This window comes from Oreochromis niloticus, linkage group LG16, assembly GCF_001858045.2.
Source record: "Oreochromis niloticus isolate F11D_XX linkage group LG16, O_niloticus_UMD_NMBU, whole genome shotgun sequence".
NCBI classification, from domain to species: Eukaryota; Metazoa; Chordata; class Actinopteri; order Cichliformes; family Cichlidae; genus Oreochromis; species Oreochromis niloticus.
In genome coordinates this window covers 24,385,618-24,405,196 of record NC_031987.2, presented here as the reverse complement: position 1 = coordinate 24,405,196, position 19,579 = coordinate 24,385,618, and the positions used below count along the sequence as shown (strand labels likewise).

At 41.5% G+C, this 19,579-nt stretch overlaps 1 protein-coding gene across 6 annotated transcripts in view; it reads left to right on the top strand.

The window, feature by feature from the left end:
- The first annotated feature begins 8,005 nt into the window (after positions 1-8,005).
- Positions 8,006-19,579, top strand: part of LOC106097441 (CD209 antigen-like protein E) — a 16,187-nt gene continuing 4,613 nt past the window's right edge. For 2 of the 6 annotated variants that reach the window (XM_025903703.1, XM_019352791.2), the window contains exon 1: positions 8,006-8,744. Coding sequence is in view for 4 of the 6 variants with exons in the window: in XM_025903701.1 (XP_025759486.1) it covers positions 12,249-12,318; positions 12,418-12,504; positions 12,676-12,882; positions 17,942-18,084; positions 19,534-19,579 (553 nt within the window). In the remaining 2 variants the exon portion in view is untranslated. Of the gene's footprint in view, positions 8,745-12,073; positions 12,319-12,417; positions 12,505-12,675; positions 12,883-17,941; positions 18,085-19,533 lie in introns of those variants that run through there. The other 4 variants (XM_025903701.1, XM_025903700.1, XM_025903699.1 and 1 more) reach the window with 4 other exon arrangements.

Here is a 19,579-nt window from a genome sequence, read left to right as displayed (position 1 = left end):
CAAGGGTCTGGCACCTTACCACCACAATCAAGCACCTCAGGATGGGACGCTGCTTTCACAAAGGCAACACCTTTGGGTTGCTGAGAATTCACTGTTTTGCGTTTCAGGGCCAAACAGTCCAATGACATGTCCCGGTTTATGACAGTAAAAACACTCTTGACTCTCTTTAGAGCCTAAGGGTTTAACAGTGCGAGCCTGCTGCGCGGTACTAAACTGGGACTTCTCTTTAACCAGAAAAGAGGACTTATGGGTGAGCACATACTCATCTGCGAGAACGCCTGCAGTCGCTAAAGTGGTTACTTTCTGCTCATTCAGGTATAACACTATACTCTCAGGAAGACACTTTTTAAAGTCTTCCAGCAACATCAATTCATGCAATGAATCATAATTACTGGCTTTTGCCGCAGAGCACCACTTGTCAAAGAGGATACCTTTTTCCCTGGCAAACTCCACATACGTCTGGGAGGGAAGTTTCCTCTGTAGCCGAAATTTCTGCCTGTATACTTCTGGAACCAATTCATATGCTTGCAACACAGCTGATTTAACACAAGAATACTCCAAACTTTCTTTTAAGGGAAGCGCAGCTATAACCTCTTGGGCTTTTCCAGTCAGTTTACACTGTAATAAAAGGGGCCAGATCTCACTAGGCCACTGCAAAGCACCAGCAATGCGCTCAAATGCTGCAAAATAAGAATCCACCTCAGCCTCTTTAAAAGCAGGCACTAAAGAAATGCACTTACTAATGTCATAAGGAGTAGTAGACACGGGGGCAGAACCTGGACCATCAGCGGAGACAGATGAGGCTCGTGGCTGAGACTCCAGCTCCAGCTTACGCAGCCTCACTGTTTTATCTGCCTCTATTTCCAGCTTTCTGATCTCAAGCTCTAATTGAGCTCGCCTGATTTGAGCCTTCTCCTCGGCCTCCAACTGGAGCCGTGCCAGTCGCACCTTTAGCCGGGCCCCATTCCGTGCTTCTGAGCTTCCAGGGGAAAGAGGATCATAGCGAGGGAGCGTGCGCGGCGTCTTCCCCCGCTCATCTCCCACACTGTCATTACCCATACCATCTTTATGGTCCCCCTCAAATGAGGAAGTTTGACTAGGCTCACCAGAGACCACAGGCACTTCAGGCAGATCAGGGGCTTGCATTAGACCAGCCTCCACCAACTTGTCCACTACCCGCGCTTTCAGGTCACTCTTACGGAGTGTTTTAGAGACCTGTAGCTTAAGGTGTTCTGCAATTTGCAGCAATTCGCATTTGCGGCAGCTCTCAAGGAACACAACAGATGGAGCTTTTAAAAAGTCCTCTAAACAAAATGGAGCCGACATGACGCTCAAAACAGGGAAGAGTGCAGAAGAGACAAAAACCAAAATGGAGCAAAACACATTCTCTCATTCAAATGGGAATTCTCCTTATGGGGAAAAGGAGGATCCCGGACGAGCCCCCACTTATGTTACGACCCCCTCTGCTAGGCGACAGGAGAGGAGAAACATACACAAGCCCTCTCACGAAATCTGAGTTAACAAAGGGTTTTATTACAAACATTAAACCAAAAACCGACGGGGCTGTTCAACAGACCACCGGGGAAACAATTAATACACAATAAAAAGAACAGGCAAGAATAAAACTAAGGATGAACTAAGGTAAGCTGGCAGCACACAAAATAAAAGCTAAGGGTTAACTAAGGTGAGCCAGCAAACACAAGACTCTTATAAAACTAAGGTCGGCTGAATATCAGAGGTTACAAACACAGTTCAAATCAAACAAGACTCTAGTAAAACTAGGATCAGCTGTATGTCAGGTGTAACACAGCAAACAGGTTCAACAAACAACATTCACATGCAACGCAGACGAGGAGGACACTGCATGTTCACTTCAGAGCAGCAGTTCCCCATAGTGTGAAGGATCATCAGCCTTTTATCCTCCCAGGTGCAGACAATCAGCCAGTCAATTGGTCTTGGAGTGGTCATGGGATCTCCAGGCAGCCAATCGTCCGCGAGGTCTGGCACACTGTGATCTGCATAAAAGAAGGCTGGCACAGGACTCCCAGCAGCCAATCACCCACAAGTCATGGCACACTTGGATTTGCATGAACACAAAAGGCAGCCTCACTCCCTCCAAGGCCCAGGGCCGTAACACTGCTAAAGAATATTTAAACAAATACCAACTCAACTATGAACTAATGATTCCATCAACTTTCAGTGAAGCACATATTAAAATCAATTTTTAATAAATATCACTGAGGAAACATTATAACATCAATGACATAATGTCTTTGTGTACCTTTTATTTGGCCTATTTACAGAGTGACATCACTAGTTTTAACAAGAATTCATAAAATGCCTGCCATGTGTCAGGCCTGTGGCTCCATAATGCCTTTTGTTTAATGTTTTTTGCAAAGAAAGTGTGTCCTGAAGGATGGATCATGTTCAGTGATAGCTGTTATGTATTATCTGAAAAGCTTGGTTCCTGGGATGAAGGTAGAGACAACTGCAGAAGCAAAGGAGCAGATCTGGTGGTGATAGAAAGCCTTGAAGACAAGGTACAGCATAACTAGTATGCGTGTGTGTCATTGTGTTTGTAAATAGCTATTCAAAATCATACTCTTCAAAATGTTTTATATCAATTATTTTACTCACTCTTTTAAATAATACATTTTTTAACAGACATTTATGTCTAGTTACATTAAGGAACGTGCTTGGATTGGTTTGAATGACAAAGAAGAGGAAGGAAAGTGGAAATGGGTCGATGGAACTCCACTGACTCTACAGCAAGTCATCACTTTGGTTACACTCCAGTGGTCTCATTTGCTCAGGAAGGTTCCTAACTGAGTAATGTGACCCAGGAGAATCTGCATGTCGACTATAGTAAATGCTGTTTGAATACTACAAATTCTTAGGAAATCCTCCTTTTTATTACCTCCTTTATCTTTTATGAAAAGGATAGGCGTCATGTAGACCAATCAATCAATCAATCTTTATTTATAAAGCACTTTTCATACAAAAAAAAAAAAAACTGTAGCACAAAGTGCTTTACATGGTTAAAAGCAGCCCACCCCATCCTCCCACTCACTCCCCACACTCTCATTAACAGAAACGATCATGAATACACACATTCCCGCCGCCACCCCTCCCCCCCGTCTGCACCGGGAGCCAGTCACAGACCGCAGCCTCCAGGCTGGGCACACAGCAGGAGGGAGGCAAACAAGCCCCCCAGCCAGGCTGAGAAGACCCACAGAGCCCCGGCAGCCACAGTCGATCACAGCCCCAGTGCAGAGAGCCCCCTCCGAGGAAACACTGGAGATATAACCTAATAAGAATATAAACAGGATAAAGAGATAAAATAAATAAGAGTGGGATACAATATAAATATAAGTATAAACAGAGTAAGAAGATAAAAAATGAATAAGAATAAAATCAATAAATATTAGGTAAAAACTAAGTTAATAATATAAATAGAATAACAGGTTAGAATAAATAAGCATAAAATAAATAAACGTTAGTTAAAAGCTAAATTAAAAAGGTGGGTCTTGAGCCTGTTCTTAAAAACATGTACGTTCTCTGCAGCCCTGAGCTCCTCCGGCAGGCTGTTCCACAGACGAGGACCATAACACTGAAAAGCTGCCTCTCCGTGAGTATGTGTCCTGACTTTAGGGACAATCAAAAGGCCAGTACCAGAGGACCTCAGGGTCCGCGAGGGTTCATATGGTAAAAGCAGATCTGAAAGATAAGAAGGCCCAAGACCATTAAGACATTTAAAAACCAATAAAAGAACTTTAAAATCAATCCTGAAACACACGGGGAGCCAATGCAGCGATTCTAAAACCGGTGTAATGTGGGCCCGCCCTCTGGTCTTCGTCAGAACACGAGCTGCAGAGTTTTGTCAAAGTTGCAAAGGTGAGATATTCTTTTGGGGGAGACCAGAGAGCAGGGCATTACAGTAATCAATGCGACTGGTAATAAAAGCATGCATCAGCATCTCCGTGTGTTAAGGGTGGCTGTGTGGCAGGCAGGCAAAGAGGAGTGGTGGACCCAAAATGCAGGACTCAGACTCAAGGGATGAACTCAAAATACTCAGCTTTATTTGCTGGCACGGGAAAACGAGCATACAAAGCAAAGCAAACTAAACTAAACTGGGAAACAACATAAACTCACGGGAAACACAGGGAGATCCACACAGCATGAGGGACGACACGACACTGACTCAAAGAAACACAGGGTTTAAGTACACTGGGAAGTAATGAGGGGAATGAGACACAGAGGGAGGGCACAGCTGGGAGAAATCAGAACTAACGAGACAAGGGAAGCAAAACCAGATACACTAACATGAAACACGGACTTTCAAAGTAAAACAGGAAACATAACACAGACGCGAACTAAACAAGGGGATACAGCCGACAGGGGAGACAGAGCAACTATAGAACACAGACAAAAACCATAAGACGGAACTCTAAGAAACCAAAGACTAGAAAAGATAAATAATATAATAAACTCAAAAGCCCTGGGTCAATGACCCAGGCATCCTAACACCGTGTTGGCCCGAGAGAGAATAGGGCGGACTCTGGCTATATTTTTTAGATGATAAAATCCAATTTTGGTTACGTGTTTAATATGTGGGATAAAACCAAGCTCAGAGTCAAAAATAACACCCAAGTTTTTCACTTGTAGTGAAGGGCATAGTGAAAATGCCTGTAATTTAGACAAGAGTTTCTCTCTCTGAGCCTCAGGACCGATGATTAAAACTTCAGTTTTGTCCTGGTTAAGCTGTAAAAAGTTTTCTGCCATCCAAGATTTTATATCTAGAATACAGTTAAAAAGGGCATCCACTGGTCTGGTGTCATCAGGAGACACGGAGATGTACAGCTGAGTGTCATCAGCGTAACTGTGGAAGTTCACTCCATGCCTCCTGATGACACCGCTAAGAGGGAGCATATACAAATTAAAAAGTACAGGGCCTAAAACCGACCCTTGAGGCACACCACATGTCATTTTATGGATCTTAGAGGAGCATGTATCCATACACACCATAAAAGTTCTGTCTGAGAGATAGGAAGTGAACCAGTTGTGTACAGCACCAGAGAGGCCCACCATGTGTTTCAGTCTGTTTAAAAGAATAGTGTGGTCTACTGTATCAAAGGCTGCACTTAGATCCAGTAGCACCAGGACTGAGAGCTTTTGGGCGTCCCAGTTACATCCAAGAGCATTTAAAACCTTTAGGAGAGCGGTCTCTGTGCTGTGGTTCACCCGAAATCCAGACTGAAATATCTCTAGGATCTGTTTATCATTCAGAAAATCATTAATCTGAGTAAAAACAAGTTTTTCTAAAATTTTACTTAAAAATGGTAAGTTGGATACAGGTCTGTAGTTATTAAAATCATTACAATCCAAATTGCTCTTCTTCAGAAGGGGCCTCACCACCGCCGTTTTAAAGGCAGCAGGGAAGACACCCAACTGAAGAGAGCAATTCATCATGTATAAAAGCTCAGCTTCAAAAAATCCATAAAGTGTTTTAAAAAGTAAAGAGGGGATTGGATCTAAAAGACATGTGGTGGGTCTCACTGTGGAGAAAACTTTCTTAAGGTTCTCAGCATTAACCAGGACAAAGCTGTCCAGTGTCTCCTCAGGTACAATCGAGCCCTCAGATGTGTTTAAAATCATATCACGAGAAGATAAAATATCACATCTGATGGCGCTGATTTTTCCCCTGAAGTGGTCTGCAAACTGCTCACAGAGCGAGTCTGTGGGGTTCTTTGGGAGCTGTTAAAATCAGGGTTAAATAAATGATCTATGGTGGAGAAGAGGACCTTGGGATTATTTTTGTTATTACTGATTATTTTGGCGAAGTATGAATTTCTTGAATTCCTTAGTGTATTATTGTAAATTTTAAGTTGCTCGCAAAGTATTTGATGATTGATTGCATTTTTATTTTTCCTCCATCTCCTTTCTGCTGCCCTGCAATTTCTTTTGAGTGTTTTGACTTCTTCGTTTCTCCAGGGTGATACACGTTTTACGTTAATCTTTTTGGTGGTGAGTGAAGCAACGGAGTCAAGGCTTTTCTTCAGTTTGAGGTTAAAATGATTAAAAATAAAATCACAGGGTGCAGGTAAAATCACAGGGGGGCATTCGTCTAAAACCCTGGTAAAATTTGCAGCCACTTCAGAGGTTAGATAGCGCCTCCTCACAGTTCGCACCGAGGTCTCCCGCTGAATAAAACCAGTGATGTTAAAAAACACACAGTAGTGGTCAGAGACAGCCAAGTCAACAACAGAGGACACACTGGTGGACAGCCCATGGGTGATGACCAGGTCCAGAGTGTGTCCTCTGTTGTGAGTCGGCTGCGTGACGTGTTGGGTAAAATCCATACAATGAAGAATGTTTAAGAATTCTTTTGATGTAGGGTCAGAAGGATTATCTATGTGCAGATTAAAATCACCGGTCAAAATTATCATATTATACTTCGAATGTATGTTTGTTAAAAATTCTGAGAATTCCTTGATAAAAGCAGCACTGTCTTTAGGTGGTCTATAAATTGTGACAGATAAAACTGGAGGGCTGCTAAAAACAATAGCATGGAATTCGAAAGTGGTAAAATGATCAAATAAAATTTGTTTGGTGGTGAGTGTGTTGTTGGTTAAAGATGCAGTCCCACCACCTCTCTTACCACTTCTAATAGAAAAGGAGAAATTAAAATTTGGTGGGGAGGCCTCAGTGAGAACAACTGGTGCATCCGAACCCAGCCATGTTTCAGTTAAAAATAAACAATCAAGTTTATTATCTAAAATTAAATCATTAATAATAAAAGACTTGTTCAACAGAGAGCGGACATTTAAAAGTGCCATACTGATTGAGACTGGTGGCTTTTTGACAGTGGAGTTCAATGGATGTTGACATTTTTGAAGAGGGCGGAGGTTATTAATGTTTTTGGAGTTACTGGATTTATGATAATTGTGTTGCTCTCTGTTTGTGATTATGACGGGTATTGTGTTGACTGTGGGAGAGAGAGGTCCAAGTCCAGAGTTTTGTGTATTACTGTTAAAAGTGGAACAAATATAGGAGCTGGGACCAGGGGGACATCAGTCGGTGGCGGACAGATCAGCAGGTGGTGTCGGTTTGGGGTAATGACAGGGCCGTGTGCGGGAGTGCTGTACGCCAAATACCAAATTGGCGGACAGCAAACGGCGTCCCCAGGCGTTGAGGTGGAGTCCGTCTGCCCCAAAAAGATGTCTCCTCTCCCAGAAGGCATCAAAATTGTTAATAAAACCCACACTGTGGGAGACACAGGTGGAGGAAAGCCAGGTGTTAAGGCTGAGCAGCCGGCTGAAACGGCCTATCCCTCTGCCGCAGGTGAGGGTGGGCCCGGAGATAAAAGCACTCACCTGCAGCTGACCAAGGAGGCTGAAGAGTTGGAGGAAGTCCAGCTTCAGCAGCTCGGATTGCTGTTTGGGGATGTCATTGGTGCTGATGTGGATGATGAGCCGGTTGGCCTGTGGGTGGGACGCCAGGATGTTGGGAATTCTGTTCACTATGTCGACGACGGTGGCTCCTGGGAACGACAGCGTGAGCGCCCCCCTCATCCGCACGTTCCTGACGATGGAATCCCCAAGGACCAGCGTGGAGAGAGGAGGTGCCACCGGGGACTGCTGACCATCTGAGACGCCCGCGCCGCGGCACCGGGGGTGTTCAAATGGAGATGCACCAGCCGGACCGCGTGAGTGACTCCCAGGAAGCCGCGCCGTGGGTCCTCTTCTCCGAGGAGCCGGGGTGAAGCACAGTTCTCCGCGGCGAGTTTGCACCACAGCGTCGGGCTGCCCGCCGCGGCTCCGGGGACGTAGTGGTGGAGATGGCGCAGACCTCAGCGACACAGCGGGATGGCGAGGGCTAGCGGCCAGAGGAGGAAAGTCCACAGGATCCAGGATACTGAATTTATTCTCCGGCACTACCGCACCGGAGGGGTGAGGGTGCGAGAGACGGATCCTCCTGGCCCTCTGCAGCCACTGCGCGTCCCAACCACGGTCCATGGTGCTGGTTGGAGTGGAGTGGAGCTGACCAAAGCCTTGGGTTTGGCCCCTAGTTGAAACCAGCAGTTCTCGTCCGTGGCAGAAACACCAGCGACACAAGTTGGGAGCCTGGGTTGACTGTTGGCGGGATCTTGGGACACAGCAGCTGGGTGGTGCACTGTGTCGGCTAGCTCAGCGCTAGTAGTGGTGGTTTGAGCTTTGCCAAGGAGGATCGTGTCAAGTTTGCGTTCAGCCCCCTGGATTTGGTATAGCGTGGATATCCTTTGTTCCAGCTCGATCACTCTTTGGCTCAGGTTGATGCAGCTTTCACAACTGGATGTTGAGGTAAGTGGTGCCATTCCGAAATCTCGTACCGGAGACAGCGTCAAAAACAAAACTGCCACTTTAGCTTACGTTTAGCTAGTTGTGGCAGTTGCTAGTGATTAGCTAGTTTTTTTTTTGCAGCTATGTGATGTAAACTGTTGGCTAACCAGTGTCAAAAATATCGATATCAGGAAATAACACCTCTTTTCCACTTACTCGGTTCGGCGCGACTCGCAACAGTCACAAACAAAATCACAGCCGCAGCGTCACGTCACGTCACGATGGCGTGTGATGGCGTGTGAATTTAAACATATCATGTTTAACCTCAGAGCGAAAGACTGTGTGGGGTTTGAAAACGATGTGCTGGGAGTCCGGTGTTGTCGCCGCCTCTAGTGAGCCTTGACCACCCAGTCAGCTATCGAGCTGGTGAGTAACAGACATCTCCAAAAACGTCGGAGCACTTTTCCAAAAAGAATAATATTAAAACTAAGTACTTGCTGCCATTGTCGGAAACTGGAATTGGCTGGGCCGAGCTATGATTTCTGGGATAAGTTGGGCCACGAAGGATACACCCGACCCATCCCAGAAATCTGGGGAAAAGGAGGCCACATTTGTCAGACGCATTTGGAGCAGCCTTCGTTGCCTGGCTGTGATCCAATCAGCCTTTAAATACAGCCTCCGAAGGATGCAGCCCCTGAATTGGGACATAGGATTATACAGCATATATACATATGCTAACTTAATCTACTACATTTTAACATAATGCTGTTACCCTTATTCAACCAAGATACTGTAACTGTAGCGGTCATGTCATGAACACAAATACGTTTTCACAATTATCAAGATAATCTTGTGTCTTAGAGATCTGTCTGTCTAACGGACAGTGGGGAAGAAGTGAGTGAGGATGATGAAGGTGAAGAAAAATAAACATTCCCCTGAGAGTGACGGGAAAGATGAGAGGAGGATTTCTCATATTGCAGTTATTTGCATTTTTTTTGGCCTTTGTGCTTTTGAACTATTACAGTGTAGGCGAGGAAAACATTCACTTCTTATAAAACACATCTCTGGTGATGTCTTGTTGCCCTGCTTTTTTTTTTTTTAATTATGCAGTGCAGTAAACATATCTCAATGTAATTGTTAGAAAACTAAGATTTCATTTTTTACGTTTTTTATTACAGGTGAATCATAACTTGTCAGCTTCACTTTCAAGTTTTTTATCCAGTTTTTTTACTTCACATTTGTAGCTTCGGTGACAACCAAAGAAAACCTCAATTTGTTTTAAAAATGAAATAAATAAATCACCAGTAAAACTAAGTCTTACCTTTGTAATGGAAAATTTGTGTTTCACCTCATCTAACCTCTGTGTACTATTGGTATGTATTTGTAACTTTCCTGTACAAAGAAAGAGTGTATGAAAACAGGAGAACAACTGATCGTAAGCCACGATACACTTCATTATCAAGCTGGTGCCTAAATGATGGTAAGAATTTCACTCCCAATCACTGAATAGACAAAGATTGTGTCCACATGATGGCTATAAAGGAGCTTTTAGTTTGGTTTCAATGCTCAAATTATTTTTCCACAACTGTCGGGTAATAAAAACTAAACAAAGACAACAAAAACAAAAAAATAACTTAAACACAGCAAATACTAAAACAAAGATGAGGTGAAATCCTCATTGAGATGACACAGTATAGCTTGTAAGGCAACCACACAGCATGTCAAAAATAGCGTTCTACCAATACAAGTGAATACATAAAACCACACTTTGGCCTACATGCAAGACATGCAAAGCCACTTTTTGTTGGGCTTAACTGGCTTCTTCAATTGGGAGTATGCATTTCTAACAATGCATACTAAAACTTCAATCACAATTAAAGCTGCAAGCAGCGTTGGGAGGGCCCTTGCCCCCAGTGTGTCAAGCCAAGCTGAACACCTATTTCCACTTGGTGGAAATGGAGAATACCATCTGAGCAAATGTCCCACAGATGCACGTTGTGTGTTGAATGGCCAGTTAAGATTTCATCTAGATCAATGATGATTATAATCTAGTGTGCATTTCCTCTTCCCACTACTCAGCACTCTAACTATTGGCAGGTATGACTATACTATTAGCATATCAATCTGTTCGGGGCTCGGCTCTCATCATGCCTGTGAAGTTTGGGAGAGATTGGATAAAGTGTCCTAGAGTTACAGCAGTTGTGTGCTAGTTGGCGAATGACTAAAACTCGACGTGTCGCTGTGACTATGCTGTTACACAAAACCCCAAAAGCTTTGCAATTTAACTACACCAAGGTCTTTAGTTTCCACTGACTGAAGATCATGTTGATCTGATTAAAACCTTAGGAGGAGTTTGTTAAAGTACGAGGCCTGAAAACGATGAAAAATGTCGCTAAAATTACATTCTTCCTGGGTTTAGCATGTGGCTCTATCAGACTTTTTTGTACATCTTAATATCTTACATCAGGCTGCCAAATTTCAGACTCATAGATTAAACATAGTGCAGGGGCTGCTCTTTTGAAATTTTATAGGAGGTACTGTGGATCATTCCGTCCGTGCTACTGAGCCATTTTGCCCTGTCCATGTCTGAAACCATTAAAATAAGCAATTTTTCTCCAGACCTGATGCGTGTGCAAAATTTCATGAGTTTTTGAGCACGTCTAGGCCCTCAAAAAGCAAATTCATTTCAGTTCAAAGGCACACAAGATCAACAACAGAAACAAAATAAAAGAGAGAACAGCAAAGAAAGAGCACCTTGCATCATTCTCTGTGGGAATGTCCTGCAGTGTTCTTCTTCTGGGGCAAGGTAATAAAGATGCTGTCATTACTGATGTATCGCAGTCTTCCTGTTAACCCACTACTGCATATTATACTTGACGACTCCAGGTTTTCAATGACAACGAAAGTGCGCAAATTATGCTTGGCAGGCATAACTGCGGCCGAAAAACTAGTGGCTCAGAGGTGGCTGCCACCACATGAACTCTTGGTGAAACACTGACTACACACTTTGTTAGATATCTTGTACCTAGAACTATCCTCAGCTAGAGATAATTATGCGAACCCCTCAACAGTCCAAAACTGGGAAGGGAAATAGACTAAAAGACTACTCAGGAGTACGAGTTTATACGTGTATTTTCTTTCGTTTTGTTTTAAATTACTGATCTATTGCTCCTCTTTCCTTATCTGTTACACCAAACTGTGTTGTCATTGGTATGTTGTGGTCATGCTGTAAAGGTGATATGAGCTGGTAGAGGTGGGGTGGGGGTGGAAAGGGACTCGTAGGGTTTGGGTTTGGGGTAATGTTCCCAGGGAAACTCAGTATGATGTATGTTTGTGATGTGCTGTATAAGACAGTTTCCCTTTGTTCGAAAAACAGATAAAAACAGAGACATTGCATTACAATAAAAAGTGATCATAATCAGTCTTTTATGAGTGCAGACCTGGGTTGGCTGAAAAATAAAATATACTGCATCAAACTCTCATGTGCTCTGGTGTCTTTTTTCACATTTTTGATATTTCAGCAACTTTTTATTGACAAGTTTTTCTGTTGAATGTTGGTGGCAGCGTTAGGAGCCTTACACTGCCCCATTAATAAATACATTTTCACAGCACTATTTAAATATTTAAAGGTTTAAGATTTAAATGTCTTAGTCAGAAATCTACACTATTCATTACTGTGTCTTTTCATATATATATATATATATATATATATATATATATATATATATATATATATATATATATATATATATATATATATATACACAGCTCTAGTTTCAGTGGTAGCATAGCTGCACAAACCACATATTGAATAGGCGACTTCCTCTGAACTTAAAACTTTAGAATCAACTGAAACCAGTGAGATTCTCACACTTCACATGTCCTGTGCCACAGAGCTGAGCTCAGAAATAATCCACATCCTTTCATGCAATGGAGGAAATTTATGTCAATGAACGATATGTCAAACCTGCCAACAAGCCATCTACAAAAAAACCCACAGGTAAGAAAGAAAATACAAAAATGTAAAGTTTAAAATATTAAATCTGTTATTACCATTATCACCCCCTTCACCACAACCACTATTGTTTTTTCTTTTCAGCTCCAAGAAGCTACAAGACAAGCTTTTATTTAGTTGTCATTCTCTCGTTGGGCCTGCTGGCTGGACTTCTCACTCTTGCTTTCTACTGTGAGTTGTGTTGTGTTGCTTTGTTGTTGTTGTTTTCTTCTGTTATATATATAACATGTTTCATTATGTACTGGCAAAATTCAAAAATATTTTTGCTTAGCTCGAAAGCAAATCAGCAACAGTGTTCTTTTGTGTCTCAAAAACATCTTTGCTTATTTATCTGTATTTCAGACAAAAACTCCTTACAAGATTCAGCTGAATATCTCTCAATGAGTAACAAACTTTCCTCAATAACCGAGGAGAGAGACCTTCTTAATGCAAATGTCTCTGTAGTGAGTAACCAACTTTCTTCTATGACTGAGGAGAGAGACCTGCTGAAGGCCAACCTCACTGAAATGACCAAAGAGATGGAGAGACTGCAGCGTTTGTTCAACCAGAGTGAGTCCTTGTGTCTTTGTAAAAGGTCTTACTGTGGAAATTGATTTAACAGAAATTTGAAAAAGCAAACATTAATCCTTAGGGGCGCATATTTATATGAACCACTGGCTTCATTGTTGCATCTCTGCTTATCACTTTAAAGCTGGATTGCAGCAGTGCATCTTATGCTATTCACAAATTCACATTTACAAGAAAAACACAGTTGGTACAAAAATGCTGGAATCCATTCTATTAGTAAGTGTGTAATTCATCATTTGTAAAGCATTACTCCTCCTTAGTATGTAATTTATAAACACATGAATACAGATATGTGTATTCATGATGGAAAATATTACTGTGTTCTTGGTATCATTTTAAGTATAAGTCTAAGTAAGTGAGTAACAAAGTATTTAGGTGCCCATTCATTTATATATTGATTAAAATGTGAACTTATCGTGACTTAATAGAGATTTTATAAATACTTTTTTAAAATTTTAATTTATTGTTCATTCAGACACTTTATTCAGTTAGCTATTTTTGTGACCTTATCTAAAGAGAGGACTAGTTTATATTTATATTTATTAATAAAAATGAATGTAGGTCAAGAGTCAAACAAGTCTCAGGTATCTTCACAGCAGAAAAATGACACAGAAAAATCACAAAGAACATACAAATAGTTTTTTGCCAGATGCAAACTTAACCCACCTGAGGTTTATGATATGTAATACTGAAATGTAGGTTAGGTTAGGTAAGGTAGGGTAAGGTAAGATAAGGTAAGATCTTTATTTTCACTGTTACCAGAACAATGAAACACAGTTTGGCATCTTTCCATTGACAGCATGTAGGTTTTTAACATTCAGATTCTTAGAATAAGAGAATAATATAAAATAAGTTGAAGAGGTACCTACACAGAGAATGTATGTAAAGCTCAGTAATTTAAGTATCTACACAAAAAGGATATGCACAAGTTATATACAGAAACGAAATTGAATAATAGATATCGATATAGATATAGATATATATGCCGGCTCAGACGTCTCCCGGATCAACAAGGTCCGCGTCAGGTGTTGAGGAACCAGGGCACCCTGACGAGAAGTGGGCTACTGGAACAGGAAGTCATCGGTGGGCAAGAGATGAAAATAGGGCGTTGTTGGAATGCTACTACTCAAGTAACCCTGACGGAAGGGGTTACATGAATAAGATAAGGGACCTAGGGAATCTTCGATACCCAACATCCACATTGACGGCGAAAGAACTAGTAGCGCAGTGTTTCAACATTAAAAAGAATGGATTGCTCTCACAGCTAGAGATTGACGAGGTACAACACAAATGCTACGGAAAGGGGGAGCCAGGGAGACAGGTCAGGGGGGAGATATCATCACCTCCACCCGAGATTGGGTACCATGCCCCAAGTGTGATAGAAGAAGGTTTTTTGAGTGTGAGAGGAACTGACCTGAAAGACAGCATCATGAAGCTTGAAACTTGGATCACCCGTAGCCGGTTACCAAGACTACGTGAAGCAGCAGTAATCAGTGAGATACTTGGCTAGAAGTTGAACAGCCACAACGAACAGTGCCCTCCATGGAGAAGGAGATTAGAGGCTAAGATCAAAGTAGCACGGAGGGAGGTTAGCCAAATATTGGGGGTGCAGAAAAAAGGTGCCTAAGAAGTATAGCAAGCTGTCCATACCTGAGGCCTTGGAAACTGCCAAGCAATGACTCACAGCCTTGGCCAGCCACTTGAAGAGGTACACCAGAGAGATCGAAGGCAGGAGAATAAATTAGCTGTTCTCCACAGAACCAGTCAAGGTATACTCTCAGTGGCAGGGGAGTAATATTAAAATGGTACCACCAAGGCTGGAGATGGAGCAATACTGGAAAAACATATGGGAGAAGGACGCAACCCATAACAGCAATGCTCAGACATCCAAGAAAGGGTCTCCAGTATGAAGAGTTGGACACCACCAGGCCCCGACATGGTTCATGCCTACTGGCTGAAGAAGCTGACTGCACACCACGACCGCCTACCGGCACAAATGAACCAGCTGCTAGTTGACGAAAGACACCCAGAATGGCTAACCGAAGGCAGGACAGTCCTGATTCCCATCCAACTACCAACCAATAACCTGTCTTAGTACCACATGGAAACTCCTGTCAGGCATCATAGCGGCTAAGATGAACAGGCATATGGCTCAATACATGAGCCGGGAGCAAAACACCAGCTACAGGTAGATCAAGCAGTCACCTGAGACTGCAAGACTAGGCTGACTAACCTATGCACTGCTTGGATTGACTATAACAAGGCTTATGACTCAATGCCCCACAGCTGGATCCTAGAATGCCTAGACCAGGGTTCGGCAACCTTTCTGATGATAGTGGTGCAACGGATCAAAAATCTCACGGTTCGGATCAGATCACGGTTTTAAGTCACAGATTGGATCAATTTTTGGATCAGCAAAAAAAAGAAAAAAAGACAAAATTTTAACATTTACTTATTAACTTATTAAAGTATTTTTTGCCTATTAAAAACATTCAACTCAAGACTCATTCCACGCAATTATATAAAAACAAATTAAGGTGCAATATAGGGCAGTACAGGGCTTTGTATCTACCACTCTGCTGTGATATAATGAGCCGTCATGGTCACGTAGCTTTCTGTTGACCTGGAGGTCCACCCATTTGTAGTTGGGCAACAGAAGATGCCTGGGACAGTTCAGCCATAACTTTAAACTTTTCCTGCTCATACATGCTTGGCTCAAGCACGGTCATCATAGTTTAAACCCCTTGTTTTGCACACGGGAATACGGCCTCCCATCTGCAGCTAAACACCCCAGTAGCTTTTGTAATAGCTTTAGCCCGGTCGGATTGGGGAGCTTAAATGCTGCAAACTCCTCTGCTCCTCCACTTGGACCGCTAGCGCTAGCCATAACTATCGCTTGACAGACTGACCACGCACACCATACACATACTTTTTTACCTTCTTTTTAGAATCTTCGGATCACGTGCGTGCCGAACCGTGGAGTGGGATCGGTTCGGATTACGGATCAACCGTGATCCGTTGCACCACTATGATGAATGCCATCTAAAATTTCCTCAGAAGTCAATGTGCCATATGACTGCATTAGCAATAAATTTAATAATGTTCTATATCAACAGTTACACACTATATAGAACAACTTTATAGAATTATATTTGTTCGCAGATGCTGGTATAATGCAGATCAGGTATTTTGAAACAACAAAAAAAGACGCTTCTTATCCATAATAAGAACTCCATAACAGCAAATTGACTGTACAACAGAAAATGCAAATGCTATTTATGGTCTCCTCACAACAATGATAAGAAAAATAAACTGGGCCAATATGGAATGTTTGTTAATACAGGGATACACCTGTTAATGTGATCTCTGGTCTCCGACTCAGAGACACAGGTCTCTAAGTGTCCAGCATTCAGACGGCTACCTGAGGACACTCTTCGTGTGAGAGAAAATCTGCTCACACAGATATGTAGAGCCAAATACTGTTATTAAGGCCTCTGCAATGTTCAGAAGACAAACTTGTCAAGTAGTGATGTCCAGCAGGTGAAAATGCAAGCTCCATGAACACGCACAGCTATGGATTCCAGCTGCGTTTGTAGTTCTGCAAACTTTGACCCCCACAGAGTCGAGCTTTTCAGCTACATTTCGATTTCCTCTGTGTCCAGCCAGTTAAAGCGAGACAAATCCAGTTGCTTATTAAAGCTTTCTGGTTTGCTCAGAAAATAAAACATTGGTCCATACGCATGAAAGTCCTGAAAACGCATTGTGAATTTTGTCTCAAGTCTATGGATGTATCCGTGTATTTCCATGGTGCTGATGCTGCGCTGAGCGGACAGCTCCTGAAGCATTTGAAGTGTCAGACGTTTCAACATCGCTTGAAAAAATTGCCAGCTAGCAACGTCCCTCTCACCAGTAGGCTTAGTTATTTTTAGCCAATTACAAGTTGAATTTGGTAGTTGGGGTTGTTAGCCAAGATACTGTCATTAAGCGTTAAGAAGTGGCACAACTAATGTGTCTATGCGAGCTAATTTGTCATGTGCACCGCTGGACCTGCCATTTATTTTTTTATGCACCTTCTCAGATTAATGAAGAAGGTGAGAGAAGGACTGTTGTTGTGTGTGTATATGGATAATAGCAAACACGGAAATACAATTTTTGCACGCAGCACTGAATTTTGTTCGCTCAAATTTAGCTTTTCTTCGCTCAAAATAAATTTCTCCTCAAAATGGCACTCTTCATCACAAAGGTTGCCGACCCCTGATTGTCAAATAAGTCAGCATCAACTCAGGTTCAGTTCCAAGTTGTTGCTGAATTAGAGGAAAAATATACAGTTCTGTGCTTTTACAAAGTTGAACTCACCTGAAATGAAAGAAATAATGGATGGCCTACTCCTTTGTTGAAAACCAAGAGAAGCTCCACCAGTTAAGGAGGCAATTAGCTGAAGATGTGGTTTTCTGTCATTAAGGACAATCCGAAATCGATGGGTATTTCCATACATACACACATGGATCTGAAGGTTAAAATTATTTTGTAATCGCATGATGTAAGATACATTAGCAAACGATTTTAGCGGTATTTAGGGGGCAAATAAAAATAAGCAGACACTTAAGTCATGGCACTGCCCTCACATTCTCAGGCGTAATATTTGTGGGAAGTCTCTTTAAAGTTGTGGTCATTCCAGCAGGAACACTAAATTAGTAGCAGAAATGAAAGTGATCACAGCACAAAAATATTTGGAAAATGAATAAAACACATCAGTGATAAACTTGGGTCCAACTTTCAACAAAGTAATCGGACAAACAATTAGAGTGTTTTCGTAAAGTTAGCACAGTTCACTTTAGCTTTTAATTTCCCGGCAAAAAATGTGTCCCACACACTTTGTTGTTGTTGTAAAACTGTTATTCTCTGTAAGTGAATACAGTGTGCATAGATCTTATTGTTAGATGATCCTGTTTAATTAAATAAAGATCAAATGAGCATTATTATAGAATTCTTAAAACATCATTCACTAACTGTACTACTACTTCTCTATAATTTCTTCTAGACAAAGCATGCCCTGCAGGATGGAGCAAGTTCAGCTGTAGCTGCTATCTCCTCTCTGAAAGGTCTGCTTCCTGGGATGTAGCCAGAAAGAACTGCAGAGACAGAGGAGCAGATCTGATGGTTATTGACACTCCTGAAGAACAGGTACAGTGTTTATGTATGTGTGTGTTATTGTGTTTGTAAATAAATATTAAAGTTCAAACTCCTGTTTATTTTAATGTAAACAATTTCGCTGGTTTTGAACAAAAATGTAGAAATTAATATATAACTACAACACATTTACTACACATAAAACCCTGAAACAACTATAATTTTGTCTCAGTGAGAAAAAAAAGGTAGGCTTTTCTGTTTTCGCAATTTCTGGAGAAATTGCAGTGAGATTGTTGCTACTGGTGGTCTGTAGCTTGCCTCTGGTGCAGCTAAAATGCTGGAGGCAATGAGTTAAAGGCTGGCTAACAAAGTTAAAAGGAGATGTCTCATAAACACATAGGCAGGTAATTAGATTTTCTGTGTGTGATTAAAAGAATAAGAAAAAAAGACTTCTGAAAAATGTGTTGATGTGTAATACACAACATAGTCAAAATAAAATGTAATTGTGAAAAAAGTCCCAAGCTGTATTTTAACTCACAACCATCAACATGCAAGGAAGAGGTGAAAAAGAGGTAACTCTGCCACTAACTAAAAAGTGGAATTTTCAGAAATGGTACAAGGTTTAGAAAATCAGAATAGAAACACACAGTGGATAACTGAGCCAGTCATTTTGAGGTATGAATAGTTTGTCTACCACAAATGGTGTGAGACTAGTTAGGGAAGAAGAAGCATCTGATAACATACACTGGGACTGCTGCTTTGCAACAATCCCACAGATTACAGTGAATGAAACCCTTGGAAGTTAGAAAAATAAATTAATAACTGTACAAGAACACATGCAATGTAGTTTCCAAAGATTCTTCCACTGATACACTGCAAAAGAGAGCACTTCCTATGAGCTGGACAGGAGTTTGTAGCCAAGAGGCATGTGCATCCGATAATTTGAAGACAATTTTTCATTACTATTAGTATACTATTGCACTATGTATTGTTTCCACTCTACATGTTTGTTGTACAAACTGTACTGTTCCACTCTACCTGTTTGTTTGTTTGTTTTTTAACTCTGACACACTAATGTACATGCTTTAGTAAAAGTTATGTTTTATGAAATGTGTGGGACATCATGAAATGAGCAAACACCTCTAAGATAATTTTGAACACGCTTATAATACGCTTAGACAGTATTAAGAGATTTTAGTGGCAATAGCTTACTCATTGTTAAAAAAAACAACATAACAAATAAATTAAAGGTTGGAGTGTATTAAAGCATGTTGCCTGTTAAGTGGTGTGTTTTCCTGTATTAGCTGTGGAAAATATATCGCCATTGTTGAGGGTAAATGCTGCAATAAATATGTAAAAGCAAAACAAGGGGAAAAAAGGAAAAAGAAAATGGTTTAATTAGTGGTGGTTTAGGATGTTTTAAAAATAGATTTTAGATGAAATTGGAATAAATTGTGGTTCAAATCTAAAATGAAAATGAAAATTTTTCTTCACATTAAACAGATGATCCTCTCTGTAATCATCACAGAAGACGCTTGGATTGGTTTGA